Source organism: Necator americanus, chromosome IV (assembly GCF_031761385.1).
Source record: "Necator americanus strain Aroian chromosome IV, whole genome shotgun sequence".
NCBI classification, from domain to species: Eukaryota; Metazoa; Nematoda; class Chromadorea; order Rhabditida; family Ancylostomatidae; genus Necator; species Necator americanus.
The window spans coordinates 23,653,016-23,668,061 of record NC_087374.1 but is presented as its reverse complement, the minus strand read 5'-3'; the positions used below and the strand labels follow the sequence as shown (position 1 = coordinate 23,668,061).

The following is a 15,046-nucleotide window of genomic DNA, read 5'->3' as shown; positions in this document are numbered from 1 at the left end:
GTTCCCTTGTACACGTTCAGGTCCCCTGACCAGCCTATTCACTAGCCTCACTTGAATTGGCTGGTGAGAATGCACCACTGATCTTCGATGGCTCGCTCGTGGACGCGGCGCGTGCGTAGGGGAGGTGCGTTGTGGCTCACCTCGTAAGAGGGAACATCGTCTCCTGGTGTGGTTTTTTTTATAACGATTAAAAGAAGTTTAGCGGAGCCACGCTGGGTTCCGTAATCTACGACCTGAACTCTACGAGTTTCTTGGGATTTCCGTACTACGCTAACGTCGTGATACCCTGCCTTTAAGCGCTAGCCTTCAAGCGCTTCTGATGCTACACCTTGATTTTTTTTTTGTATTTTGAGGGCATCCATATTATCATTAATGTTATTAATATTCTGTGAATACTTTAGAACATGTGCGTTGGTAAATTTTATGTGGTAGATTTTTCTTTCCAGTTGGTGACGTTTCGAGAAGAAGGATCCCCGTTTTGGAACTTTGGTGCAGTCCGCAGTTTTCAGTACTTCTGTCATTGATTCCTTCTGTTCAATTTCTTCTAAAAGGTAATAAAATGCTCCAGTGCTAATCGGTTAGCATTTTTTTAAAACGTCCTCATTTGAAAATGTTAAGGCTACATGCAAAATTCGACCGAACCTGAGTCCATACTTCCAAAATTTGCTGCTGCGGCAGAAATTATGAATTGAAAACTTATGAGATCCCGCCATTGTTCTGAGAGCAGGTCAGGAAATTTTGAGTATAGTGGTCAATAGATATAAAAAAGTGCCGAAATGTAGCTCCATGGAGCTGGGGGGTGGGGGTGGTAGTTTGACGGATTCATTTTAATTTAAATCATACTATTTCTCTTGCTTTATTGGCCAGGACCTTGTCATCAAATGTGGTTCGACCATCCGTACGCAAGTTCGATGCGGATGATAAGCCATCGATTGATGACCGAGTGAGTTGTGGTCGATGCTGCATTTACAACCATTCGTAATCCGATAACTACAAATTTGTTAGGCATCGCTCAGGAAAACCAACCTGTCACTACTCATCTCTTCTTCATCGCGAAAATATGTGTTTCTGATGATCTGCATATCCTGTTCCTCTATCGAAAGAGTTTGTTATTGCCTTCGGGAATCCTGAACCATTTGGTCTGGTAAAAATGTTAATTGTGCACAAAATTGTAATACGCCCCGCCCTCTTCGCCTATCGTTCCTCTGCAATGTTGCTCTTTTTGTGTCAAATTCTCTGCTTACTTTTTTTTGTTTCTTTAACTCCCTCGCAATTTCCCTTGTCTGATTTTTCACCGTACATCCAGTTCTTGTTGGAAATAACAATGCGGCCCATTCAATGCAGTTGATTAGCGATGAAGATACATTGTATTCAAGTTTTTCGGGCAGTAATAAACGCGCATTTAAAGGCATCACCCCACGAATCTGAGGTGGTGCAGATTTCAGGTGTAGTATTCGTATACAGGATGGGAGACTACGAAGAGGGAGGTGATTCCGTCCATTTCTTCCTAATTGCCGTAAAAAACGGCCCGGAAGGTCGGCTATGTTTGGCGCACCATTTTGTACAAGAGGTTCGATTGGGCGCGGTCTTTTGGGGCGCCTCCGGGCCGTTTTTTACGGCAATTGAAATGGAGGATCCTCCTTCGTTCGTTCTGAATCTCCCCTTTTGCCTTTAAACCACGTCCCATCGGTATACATTCTGGTTTTTGGCAGGTGAGCTATGTCAATATGAGAAGTTTGTTCAGAATTAAATGTGATACCACTTTTTCTCCTAAATTTTCTCTCTGATAGGAAACTTACATTACTGGATGACACATGTTTTGCTTTTGGTGGATCTACTAGTTCCAGATCATGATTTTATTTCTTTCAGTTTTAATATTTATTTCTCTGTCCGTGAATCCAGAAAGTGTTGTTTCAATAGAATATAGTTCCTAAATAAATTTGCACGCGAAATCTGGGTTTGGTTAGAGAAGACTTGGAAAAAGAATAGTCCTGCGATGTGTGGGAACTGTCGTAAGACAGAATTCTAAATTTCTCTTGGCGCGGTATGACCTGTGCTGCGAGACATCAAAGATAATCACAGCAATACTAGAAACAACAAAGTGCGAGGAAGTGTAATAAAGTGTAGAATAGTCAATAATTACTTGTTTGCAACTAAAGATTTGCAGATCTCTGCAAAGAAGAAACTTATCTGAATGTAGAGGTAGAATAGAACTACTCGCTGAAAAAAGCTTCTCCACCGTGTTGTTCTAAAACTGTGTCACATGGCTGCGTTCAAAAAAGATAAGGATAAAGGATGAAGGGCACGCCACTGATCAATCCCTATACGGATGCGCGTACACGTTCGACTTCAACTTAGATCAGTTGAGTTGTTTGAGGTTTACGATCGCTCGTGCAGAGTTGCAATGAATTGCGGGGGCTGGACGATGTGTCAAGAGAGTGTTTTTATCCTCCCAATATGACAACGTGACAGTAACATGACAGAGTGACCACTGGTTTTAGATGTTAGCGTTCGACCAACGCTCAACTCGCTTAAACTGTCTCAGAGAAATAGGCATTTCCCAAATGCCACGAGTTTTTACAAAGTTCTTGCTTCTTCCAATATGACATGTAACGTAGTATAATTACTATTATATTATATATATATATATATATATATATATATATATATGTAGTTAACTTTTGTTATGTAAACACCGATGAAGACGAAGCAGGAAAATGCACCACGATAACTTCTCTTTTTTTGATCTAGACTGGAAATGGTCGTAGCATGCCTTTATACCCATTAAATCCACCTCTATTTCATTCATTTATTTCCGGCATTCACCGTCCAGTTTTCCCTCATATTCTCATGTGGGCTGTAGATTCTGGTGGTACATATTTCGGCTGTGCACGGGTGCACATTCTCAGCTGTATGCGTTTAGGCTTAGGTGGGAGGTGCGTTTCTGAACGCATGTCCGCCACTGTAGGCTTGCGAAGCCCGTCTAACAAAGACCCAATTCTGTTTTCTGCTATCGCCAGGCATTGCAACACCTGACGAGAAAATCCGAGAAGGGCATCGCATTATCGCCCTTTGTCGTTTTCCCTCGTAAACCTCAATGTTCAGCTATTAAGAAACTCTTTGCCCTGTTTCGTGTGTTCCTAATGGATTGTTCTTACATGAGGCGCTCAGTGAGCGCGAGGTCAAGTGGCTCAAAAAGAAGAAAAGGATAGGGTTGCCCACTGTCTCTGCCGCACTTAAACATTTAAACAGAGATTTTTGGAATGGTTTTGGCGATTTTTTGGCTGCCTCTCACAGCCGCTCGTAGCACTTTTCCACGTTTCCTTCTTTTTATCTTATCTGATAAGCGACGCTGATCACATAGAGTCATCCACTCGTCTTTGGTATGGCGTTGGGCTCGTTTTCTCTCGATAGCATTATTTGAACATCTTTGTTATTGCTGACTAGTTTGTTGATGCATTTATGATGTAATTTGCTGCTCTAAGTCTATGGAATGCTCAGTTTACTGCGTCAGGAAAGACAAAAAAGGATACCTCTACATCCTGTTGTGTTTCCCTTCTGATGTTGGGTGTTCTCAAAGGTTAACAAACTTCCTTGACTTATTGATGGTTTTCGACCTGCTTCGACCTCACTTTTCCAGTTCTGTCCCAGTGGAAACATTAGAAAAGCGTTAGAACGTGGTTAGTTTGATGACAGCATTTGTCTAAGCGAAAATTTCTTGTATTTCCGGTTGGACTGTCCACTTATCAGGATGAATTCTGTATCTGAATGGTTCTTTCCATTAGAATCCAGTTTTCGTTTCCATCTTTTTTTAGCGGACTAACCAGGAAAAGTCCGAGATAAGGCCAAACCCGTACAACTAAATTTGGACTATCTGGAGGAATAGCCTTCATATTCTATGGAAGATTCATTACCGATCTCGTTTCTAGCTGTTATTGTTTTATTTTGCTGTTGTTGGTTGAAACTTATTCTTAGTATTTCTTCCTTCCAGATTCAGTTTCTGAAGCAGGACGCTGACCGAGTAGTGATATTGGTAGCAGAATTAATAACAATACCCTACAAACGTCATGAATCCTGTTATTGCACAGCCTGACAACTGAAATTACAGCTAGGTTCGTAATTTCAAGGATCAAACTACGCAGACCGTTGCATACAGGTTGCTTCTTTTTTGCGAGCAAATTTTGTAAGAAGGACTCAGATAAAAGAACTTTTCTGGATTCGTCGTTTAATGTTCCACGTTAGCTCTAGAACAAATTTTCTGAAACAATTCCAAACTCTCCCAGAATGAGCTGGCGCTTCCATCTTCACTACAAATTGGTTGTAAATCACGTAGAGTGTTGGGTTCGAGTTGCAATTCAAAAGTTATCTTATTAATTGTTTACTGTAACTTTCTCCCAAACGGGACTCAACCTTTTTTGTTCTTCTATTCGTTTATGAAACATTCGTTGATGGAATGGAGCACTTCTTGTTTATTTAAGAAATGAGCCGAAAATCCTTCAAAATGTGAGGGAAAGGTTTGTGCTCTTTTCTCGCTCCTCTTTTCTTTAACATTACTTGTAAATGGTTTGCTCTTAGTAATATGATTTGTTGTCAATCATTATTTTTCGTAGCACGCACCTTTTTCATTTCGGGTCGACCTTTTTTTTGTTGCTAGAAATGCACTTAGGGATAGTGAATCAAAATGAACCTAATAAGAACGTTTAGCTAATTTATGACGGAAATTGGCAGAAAAAACTAAACAAGCCGAACATCTAACGTCTATGAAAATTGATCAATCGAATGAGAAGCATTTCGTGAAAAGACGTTAATAGAAAAGTAAGAAAAAAAGAAAAATGAAAGAAGCATCTATGGAATAGACCTCATAAGGTTGATCGTATCACGATTAGTAGAGGAGTCTTTCCCTTGGGACTGTTCTTAAACTTTTTTAAAGCGAATACGAGACCTCAGGGCAATTAGCAGAGTGGTAGATGTTGAGGCTGGTAGAAAACATTTTCAAATCTCAAGAAGCGGAGAATGGCCTATTTCCCATTGAAAACCTGCTGTCGAGTGAAACAAGTTAAAGATGTGCGTATCTCTTACCGCGGTCTCATCCTAAAAAAGAGAAATCCTTTCTATCTCAATCTTTTTCTTGAGTCCATCAAAACACGAGGTTTCCATCGATTCAGTGCTCTGAATGTACATCGCAGCGCTCACCGTCGATACGTGACACTATTTTTACAAGGATTGCGTTAATGCCTTACAGACGACTGTGAGATTGATAAAAACAAATCCTAGGGAGGAGACATGCATTATGATATTCACGTAGAATGCCCAGCACTTTCCTTTCATTGCGTTTGCAAGCACCTACTCCCACAGTATTTTTCTCCTAAGGTTTCCAAGATGAAGTGAACATGTGATTTTGCGCGTTCACACGATTTTGATAAAAGCGGTTTCTGGCCAGATGAAATTTTGCCTTTTGGGACCTATTACCTATATTTGGGGTTCATTTATCTTATTTCATACACCATAACATGTGCCATTTGCGGCAGAAAAGAAGCGGTAAACAGTGTACCTAACCAATTCAGCGCAGACTCTATCAGAAAAAAAAAAGAATAACTTGAAGAGACGGGAGTGGCTAGTCCTAGTTCCAAATTACGACTTACACAATTAACGCCCAGTAATGAGACGTACGAAGAGATGCTTAATTCGTTTTCCTGACACTTCAGGAACTAAAATGAGAGCGTGGACCTGTTGGTTGCATACCAATGGCATCAAAGGGAGTCTAGAAGTTCTTCTGAGCGAAAATCTCTTCAACTATCTAATCTTCTTCTCATCTAGATAATCAGATCTCTGCAATCCTTTTCAAACAACTAAAAAAGTTAGCTGAAGAACTGGAACTAAGCTAAAAAAATAAACTCAAACTGATTTTGTTCGCATCACATTATTCACTGAATTGTTTTCTTGCGAATAGTTTTTCATACTGCGTAGTTATTAGTACAGGCTGGATTTTCATTTAAATGCGGCACTCAGCAAACCTTGTTCGGAACTACTATTCAGATTTTGTTTTTGCAGGTGCACTATGCTCATTCGAGTCGATCAGTTTTTACATTGAAATAAGCCAGGGATTCCTAGAGAACGAATGAAGTTTCTGAGAATTTGGTACCACTTGGAGTTCCATCATGAAAGAGATGGGAAAAGTCGTAGGAAAAACTCTTCTCTCCGAACCCCTCCCCCAAAAAAGCGCTGGTTGCCGTTTCGTATCCTATTTTATTTTCACACGGATTTATTTGTTCAAATAGACCAAGTGCAAAATTTAGTGCCTCACGTCATCCCGTCCTAGGTCAACAGGTGAAAGCGTGAGGTCTGTCGTCAATGTGAACTAGTCGTGACGACACCTTCGCTGTGTAAAAAATCTTCCGCGTACGTTTCCTGGATTATCCCATAAACGGCGTTTCTGCGGTGAAATGTCTAAACAATGCAAGAGTGCGGATAAATCATTCGTAATAAGTCAACCCTCCTTGAATATCTTGTTAGGAACTGAAAGGGGTAGCAACAATACACAGAGACCTTCTGTTAGAAAAAACAAGGATTCCAGAATGGTGCGGGGCGGCAGCAAGTAGTGAGTTGCCAAAGAAACAGGAATATGATAAACAAAAGAAAATGTAGTTGGAAATTCATGAGGTTTTTCTACAATCACTTCTATTTGCCGTATTTATGAAGCGAACAACAGCATGTGCATACGTGTATTCAATTTCGTCTTTCTCATGAATACCCTTTTGAAGCTACGTCTTTCTGCGCAGGAATGCTACAATATTTCTTTTATAAGGGAAATAATGAATTGTTACGTTCATGGACTTTTCCAACCTATTTCGGTGATAACGGAGAGGTGATCGATCAAAGACAGGAAAAAAAAACTTTGAATACGAAATCCAGCAAATACTTTGGCAAATATGGTCAACAGTACTTCGAATGATTCCACAATCTGCATCTTTATTGGAAACATTCAAGATGCGTAGAAAAAACGCATCAAATGTGACAAAGCATTCCATTTTGGCATTACCGTTTTATAATTACTTATACTTTTTTCTTATACGACAATAACACAAAGAAACTCGATCCGTTTCGTTTTTTAATTTTTATTTCTCAAAGACCACATGGAAGTGTGTAATTTCACAAATTCCGTAGAGTTGGCGTTGAAAAGGCTCATGTACTTGTGAAAAACGTCAAGTTATTGAAGACGTCTATTGGACGGTTCTGTACCCAAAATAAGGATAGAAATTTAAGCATGAGATTTGTTTTCGACAGTGATATTTTTCACAGCTGTGACATTTCTGACATGTTTCATGCTTTCAGGGCTTTGAATCATCTTTAAACTAATTTCATCTGCGACGTCTACCTGAATATCAGATTTTTGGCTTATTATTTGAATTTTCTGGGTTCGTTTCATTTGTAACTGCAAAGCTTTCGATACTACAAATAAATCACTCACACTGACCATGACAGTCCTCTTCCTAACTCCTTCCTTATTCATCCCTTCTCCCTTCTGCTGCGTGATTATTTAAGAACCAGTGAGGTCGTGATCGGAAGACAATATTCTTCAATTAGCAATTTGAGCTGCTGCATATTGCTTGTTTAGTTAATCTGACGAGGCAGGGTTTGTGATGAGAAGTGGCCGACTCGTGCAATTCTTCTTCTCACTATTGTGACCACTGTTTTTGCTGCACACTGGGAAACCCAATCCGTAGTCGAGCAATTCGAGCGTTTTCTTTACACCGAAGTGTGACCACTGTCCGATCGTCGCAGGCGAGGTGACAGTTATCTGGGAGTCAGTCATTTCAACCCAATTCTACTCCGTCTTTTTAAACTTGGTTTTACTTCTTTTTCAGTGATGATTTGATCCGGTGTACATGTAGAGGCATCGACATCATCCAATTTTAGCACTGCACTTGTGCAGAAATCCGGTTCTCAGTGAGCTACAACTTTCATACGCACTTCCTTAACTTAATACGCCTATCATGTACCATTTCTACATCTGCTCCTACGCCACATCAAAGAAGGTTATTGAGTTGTTCTGGTTCTCAACCATTCGGCAAGAGAACGTCCTCGTCAAGGTCTTTTGGATGTGATTACACCTCTGCTGGTATATCTTGATGAGAGTAGTTAACCAACGGACTGCGGCCTACTTTTTGTCGACGGCACGGTGCTGTACGAATGGTTTTGCCAGTCTCTCATTTGAACATGTTGTTCTAGATCGCTTGGCAATCGAGCGGAATAGAGGGCAGAAGCTTCAAACGCTCATTTAGTGCTATTCCTCCTAAAACCTCTACTCACTCATTAACGTTCAATGGAGCACAAACTTGCATAGTTTCCAGATATATAGTGTCTCCACTCATAATGTCGTTCATTTTATGCTGCACTGGTCACCGATTCCTTTTTTAAGCAAAATGTTTCTGAGTTAGTTGATATTTTGAAGCAACCATTGGAATGTCTACTTGCTGTTCTGTTTAGAATGACAGAAAAATTCCGGAAACGCTTAATTGCTTTATTGATGCTGCAAATTTATTCACATTCTTTCATTGGGTTTTTATTCGTCTTTTTTGCTGCATCTACCCATTTACATTGCATTTTGCACTTATAACCTTTAGTATCCATGAATTTATGTGTACTTCGAGTATTTTGAACCTGAAGATTTTTTCATTTAGTACATACTTGAGGTTTTAGAGGTTCTTCTAGGACTCATTTCTGTATTATTTTTGTTAGACTAAGAACACTTGGATATGAAAAAGAGACCGGAGTTTCGGATCAGACATTATATACTCGTATCTTTTTATACAGAACGAAGACATAAATGAACAAGAAAAAACGAAATGAGAACAATGCCTTTGTAAAGGATCACTTTACTACTTCGCCATAGAATTATAGCTAATTTTGGTTTCACCCATGATATTTCATGTGGTTGGGTTTGGCGTTTCAATTCTCATATTTCATGGTTTTGCAAAGAGATCTTAATCATTTCCAAAATAAAGTTTAATGTAACGATTTGCTAGAGGACGTTATATGAAGGAAGTTCAGGCGCAGGAAAACTGTTGAAAAGATTCAACTCCGACAAAAGTCGATATTCTAATTTAATTTCTATTAACAAGAAGAGAACATGGTTTGTTGGCTATTTCTTGTTTATATTTTTTCAATGAATGTATGTATTTATTTCCTTAAGGAGCACAGTCGAGGAAACGAATCTCACGTCCTCCGAGAGGAAGTGTTTACAACGCGAGAGCGTCGGTGACCATGAAGAAGCCGCCACGGTTTACATAACCTCGCAGGCCGAATTGCTCTTTTTTGTTGGTGTGGACATGGCTCTAGCTGTGGAATTGCATGCGTGAGGACCACTGCCAGAGCTGAGGCGCAACCATAACCTGCCCTTTGTTACGCCGGGCAGTATTCGTCTTGAGCTCTCATTGGGTGGGCCCTACAGCCCTACTGTAGCCTAACGTGTTCAGCTTCTCATCCGTCATTCGTCTATCGCGTCTGGAAATCTCGAGACCGTCTTCTTCACGTTTTTTTTCGCCCAGTTCGTCACACTCTTCTCTCAAGACATCCGGATTTTAAGACCAAATCCTCTTCTCAAGTATGATGCAACCATATATTCGTATTTTTAAATGAGTCTATCGAAGGCTTCTACGAACATACATTTGTATAATCATGAAATATCCATCCGTAAAGAAACGAAGAGCGATTTTACTTCACAACTACCAAGTTTTATCGACGGCATCTAAAATTTATATTTATTCATTATCCATTCTATCCTCTCTTTACTCATCCCCAATCTAGTCCGTAATTTTAAGGATTTAGCGATGTTGCGGGTAAAGCGCTAAAGTGTGTGAACGAAAACGTGCTTTTTTCCTTTAGTCCTCCCTCTTTTTTCCTAACTTAACTACATTTGTCATGGGATTCTGCTGAGCAAAATCGTCATGTTTTATGAATGAGGCTCCTGTGAGTCAGTAAAAGAATGCAGTTTCTTAAGCTTCATAGTTTTTGCGTAGCCAGATCGAGACTGTTGTATTCAAGCATCATAGAGCTCATTAAGCGTCTTTTCTTTTTCGAGTGTGTCTTCTTGCACGCGATTTAGTACACCTTGCTTACAGCGTTCCAGTAGGTGTACATACCTTTGTGACTGGGTTTTGCTTTCTTTTCTGTTAAAATCTTGGACTGGAAAAGAAACTTGAAAGACAACTGTCACATTCGTTAAATCCTTCTTGCCGTGGAAAAAAACAACCTAAGCCAGAATCTGCTCCGCTTTCTGGAACCGTACATGGAACTATTTGACTTAATCATTGTATGCACACGCGGTTGTATCTGCTGGACTTCTACGGTTTTTTTTTACAAATTAGAGGATAGTCTGGGTCGTCTGATCTGTACTGTATTGGCTGTTGTCGTAATAGGAACGTGTAAATCATCTAGGGAATCTTCCATAAGCATCAGTGATACTACTGAGTAGGTCTTTAGGTCTAGACGCTTTAAAGCCAGATAGGACTACGTTAGTAGAGATATGTTTTAAGCAGAGGACAAAAATTCAGTAAGAAAGCAGTTTTATGGAGTATTTAAATAGTCGACCGGCTTGTTTATACACTGATTGGAAAATCGTCTATTACTTGCCGCAGTGGGAAGCGGAAGAGCCCGTAATGCATGAGATGACAGAGGGGCGGAAGGAGTGTTTGCTTCCTCTCACTTTTTGTCCTGTTTTTTCATCTGGATATATGAAAAACTTAGCATGCACGCTGCAACCTCCCCTTTTCAAGGTGAGGTTCAGAACGTGTTTTTAAATTCCTATTTTCTACCTTTATCGTTCACATCTATATGCCATATTTTCCTTGTTATTGACAAACATTTTCAGAATCATAGAATGAACACCTTTGAAGCCTAAAATCTACCCAAAAATAAATGGTTCTTTAAAAAACACCATCGGGTTCAACCCGTCATTCCTTGTTCTATTGATTTCGTACCTGAGGTTGAAACGTCCTTGTGTCATCGATGGAAGAAGATTGTTTCTTGAGAAAAGTTTTTTCCTCTTTCCACTCGGAAGTGTGAAAAAGAACACTTTTGGTAATGTGTTGGTTGCACACTTTTCGTTTTCCTTTATCACTCAAGTGTTGTTTTGCCCTCTTCTTTGAGTAGTCGTGTTTTACGTTGTTTAAGAATGTCGGTCGAACTCCATTGGTTGTCTTATTCCAAGATGTTTTAAGAGCTTCCTGATTAGGTCTTATTCACACTGTGAAACCTGTTTCATTACAACTTTGAGGTTTTGTAGGTCCTCGCACGATTTAACTAGTTGATAAAGAATAACTGAAGTGACGTGAATCGCATAACATCAGCCCATCTCACTCTTCCATTTCTTGGCTGTCACTACGTCGTTCTCTTATCTGCTGTAACTTTTCTGTTTAGAAAACAACTTGAAAAGTACCGCTTCCATAATGACATGACGGCTGTCCTTCTTTCCCGTGGCTTGTTTCTAATTTTCCGCAATGAGATTCTCGTTCATTGAGCAGTTTCATGTTCATTTCTTTTTGCAGTACTAAGATTAGCAGTAAGTAGTAAGCACTTCCTTAAAGTGGAAAATGCACTCAGAAATTTTAAAAAATTCTAAATTGGGGGCTGGTGCAGCGCAATCGGTAGGAGGTCCCATAGTGGCTGCATGATTGATCGATTGTTCGAAATTGCCGTAGCGCCATCCAGGCCTTTTTTCATCTTTCCGGTTCCGATGAAATGGTACCACACTTCTCTGTAAGGTAGCAGTACTTGACGCAACACTAAAAACAGACTCGGTAGATCGGCTGGTCCGAGGAAGTGTTTTTGTACATACATATGTTGCACAAGCGTTCATAAATTTCAAACTAGTCCGAAACTAAAATTTAACGCTCATCTCAAAGGGGTTGACCACGTGTGCACCTTACTGTTTTTTCTTTAAATCAATTGACCAACTAATAATTATCTTTATATTAACCACTATAAACAGTAGCTGCAACAACAACCGCAAATCTACGTGGAATCGAGACAGAACGACTACAAGACTCTCTTTTAATGTGTTACCATTCTTCGTGACAGAGTTCCGGACAAACCCAACGGTTCCGGTTGTTTCATGAAGAAAACGAAATAGTAGGTCTTTTTGTGTGCGCAGTTGGAATCTGCTCTGGTCTTGTATATTGGACCGAAAAGATTCGAAGTTCTATAGTGAACTGGGGATTTCTGACGAACTGGAAGTGAAATTTCTTGATGATGAGAAGGTTTTAGCTCCTGTAGCTTTTCTTAAACATAAAGTGTGTCAATCAATCCCCTTGGAATGCGCCACCACATTCGCTTCAATTCTGAATCATTTGAAGTTTACGAAAACGTGCAAATGGGCTATACGATGACTTGCGAGCATAGGTGCGATAAGAAGGAGCTGGAGCTGTTCAGGTGAAAGAGGTCTAGCTCATCGGATGCCGATCAAGTGATAAGGATCCCTTCGCCAACCATCCAAAATGAAGGGGGTCCTTTCCGGCTCGGACTATCGCACGTATGCTTGCGGTGGCTAGCCGATGTGTCAAGTCAGTGTTTTTGTCCTCCCAGACAAGCCTGTTACGAATTTATCGACCCCGGGAGACAAAAGACTCAGATGGCGCTGGGATCGATTCGAACCTCCATTCGACTGTGCAGACCGTGGAACCCCTTACCCACTGCGCTACAGCCGCGGCGCTAACTATAGTAATGTCTTTTTTTTACAATCCAATTAAAGGTCAATATAATTTTACGTCTTCGGATTCTACATACAATTCTATTTGCGTTGTCAGAATGAGTGTTTCTTTCTTGGTATTTGCGTCCGTATGATTGTTTCACATGTCCTGGAATCTGTGCTTCCCGTTACCTTTATATCAACACAAGAAAAATTTCTTACCCAACAGATGAACGCAGTTCAAATCTACGATTTGGGTCAATTGGGCGGAACATTCCGATAGTTTTTCTTACCTTGTATTCACCAACGAACCACACTGCTGTTGATTCGCGATCGTCTCCACTTCCCTCTATTTTATACTTGTACTTGTTGTTAAGAGCAACGAAGTTGTGTCAGAACGACTGACGTCTCTTCCTAGAGAAGGCGCTAATTTTTTTCTCAAAAAGAAAATCCCATCCAATCTGTTCTTGCACGTTTTGAGAAGTTCGCACTTTCAAGATGTGGAAAGGCAGACTGGAAGAGCCGCTTAAGATTCTTGATTTGTCCCATCATTCTCTGTGGAAAGATGTGGACCTCTGTCACGTTTTTCTATTGTCCTTCTCACTTCTGAATTTGTATTTCGTATTTTTTGCTACTCCGCCGAAAATATCATTTATTTTCTTTAAATTTCTCTTGAATAACATTTTTATTGATGGTAGTAGATAAAAGGAAGAAAAGAAAGGAAAAATACAAGAAAAATACACCAAAAGTTTCCTTACTCTTTTGCCTAAAATTGTACAAGCGAGAATGCTACAGAGATCTACGGACGCTTACGATAGAGGTAAGACGCTTCTTGAGTCGAGAGTTCTAAATATATCCATAGTTAAGGAGTGGGAAATTAATAAAGTTCAGTATAAGCACTTTATATGGTCCACTGCATCTCATCTATAGATTGTTTTGGACTTGGATGAATCATGAAATTATTCTTCCTTTCTTTCAAACTTCAAGGATGTCCTTATTTCATTAAGAAATGCCGGAGCAACTTTTGGTAAACGAGTATAGCAACTTCGGCCTAGGGCATGTTCAGGCTGTGTGGTCCTTCCTAGTCGTCCTCAGCCACCCGCACAGCGATGCCGTGAACTCATTCATGCAACTCAAAATTTTCGCACCGCGTCACCTAACCACAATCCTTTTTTGTGTGCTGTATTTCAGTGTACTATATAAATATCATAAATGTGTAATACATACATACATATGTCTTTATACGCAAGCATATCCAGACAGGAAGACGACCATATTCTTTTATGAAGCTTTTTGTTTATTTTGGAAGTCAGCATTTTACTCCACACATTCTACAAGAAGCGAAACATGCTAATTATGAAAACTGCCGATACGTGCCATATTTTGCATAAACATTTTATCACGTTTATTTCGATTAAGTCCACATTCCTCTAACAGTTTCTCTGCAAACTCTTGGTGGGTGCTATTTTGTCTCAATTACTTGGATGTTGCACAGTTTTGTTTGGATAGAAGGATAAAGTGTTATGTGTGAGTCACTCCTCTTGGAATGTCCCAACTGGTCCACCTCAATTCAGAATCATTTGAAATTTATGAACGCGTGCCTAGCCTACACAATGACGTGCGGGGCCCAGCCGATGTATTAAGTCAGTGTTTTTATCCTCCTAGACAGGTTTCGTACCAATTTATTGATCCTGAAGCGATGAAAAGCTTGGTTGGCTCTAGGTCGGTTTCGAGCCGACAGTCGATCGTACAGTTGCAGTGGAACCTCTCACCAAGTGCACTACACAAGCCTCTGCATGTTTTTTTTTTCCTGATTCTACCATCAAACTATCCGTGTGCAGTGGCCTTGTCACAAATCGAGGTACATGAAGTGGACACTCCTCAATGAACTGTAGATTACAGTAGTTCACACTCTAAACAAAAATTGTGTCAATATTCTCGATTTACCCATTCTATTGTATCTGGCATTTTTTCTTACCTTGTTCCACCCTTGGATCCTGTTTCTTCCTTAACATAATTTTGTGTTTTTGTTTTACTTTTTAAATTTTTTTTCGTGGCATATTTGTTTGAGTCTCATTCATGTAAAGGAAAGCCGAATAAGTAACTAAGCAAAGAAATAAATCGAATGAATAAATAATTGAGTTAAGTAATAGGCTGGTGTATTGATTAAATTAAGTAGTTAGTGGCTAAGGGAGGGGGATGAAACGCAGTCGGTAAAAGGTTCGACTGTGACTGCATGATCGATGGTTTGAGATCGCCGTAGTGCCATCCAAGAATTTCATCGTCCGCAGTTGATAAATTGCTACCAGACTTGTCTGGGTGGACAGGAACACCGACATAACGCATAGGTTACCCCTTGCA

The 15,046-nt window shown here is 40.0% G+C and overlaps 1 protein-coding gene across 1 annotated transcript; it reads left to right on the top strand.

Annotated features, from left to right (window-relative positions):
• Positions 1-698: 698 nt before the first annotated feature.
• RB195_002476 (uncharacterized protein) lies at positions 699-1,131 on the top strand (the record flags this gene model as incomplete). Its single annotated transcript, XM_064199753.1, has 3 exons — positions 699-727; positions 868-943; positions 1,006-1,131. 3 exons carry the CDS (start codon positions 699-701, stop codon positions 1,129-1,131), a joined length of 231 nt encoding a protein of 76 aa, XP_064055634.1.
• Positions 1,132-15,046: the final 13,915 nt, after the last annotated feature.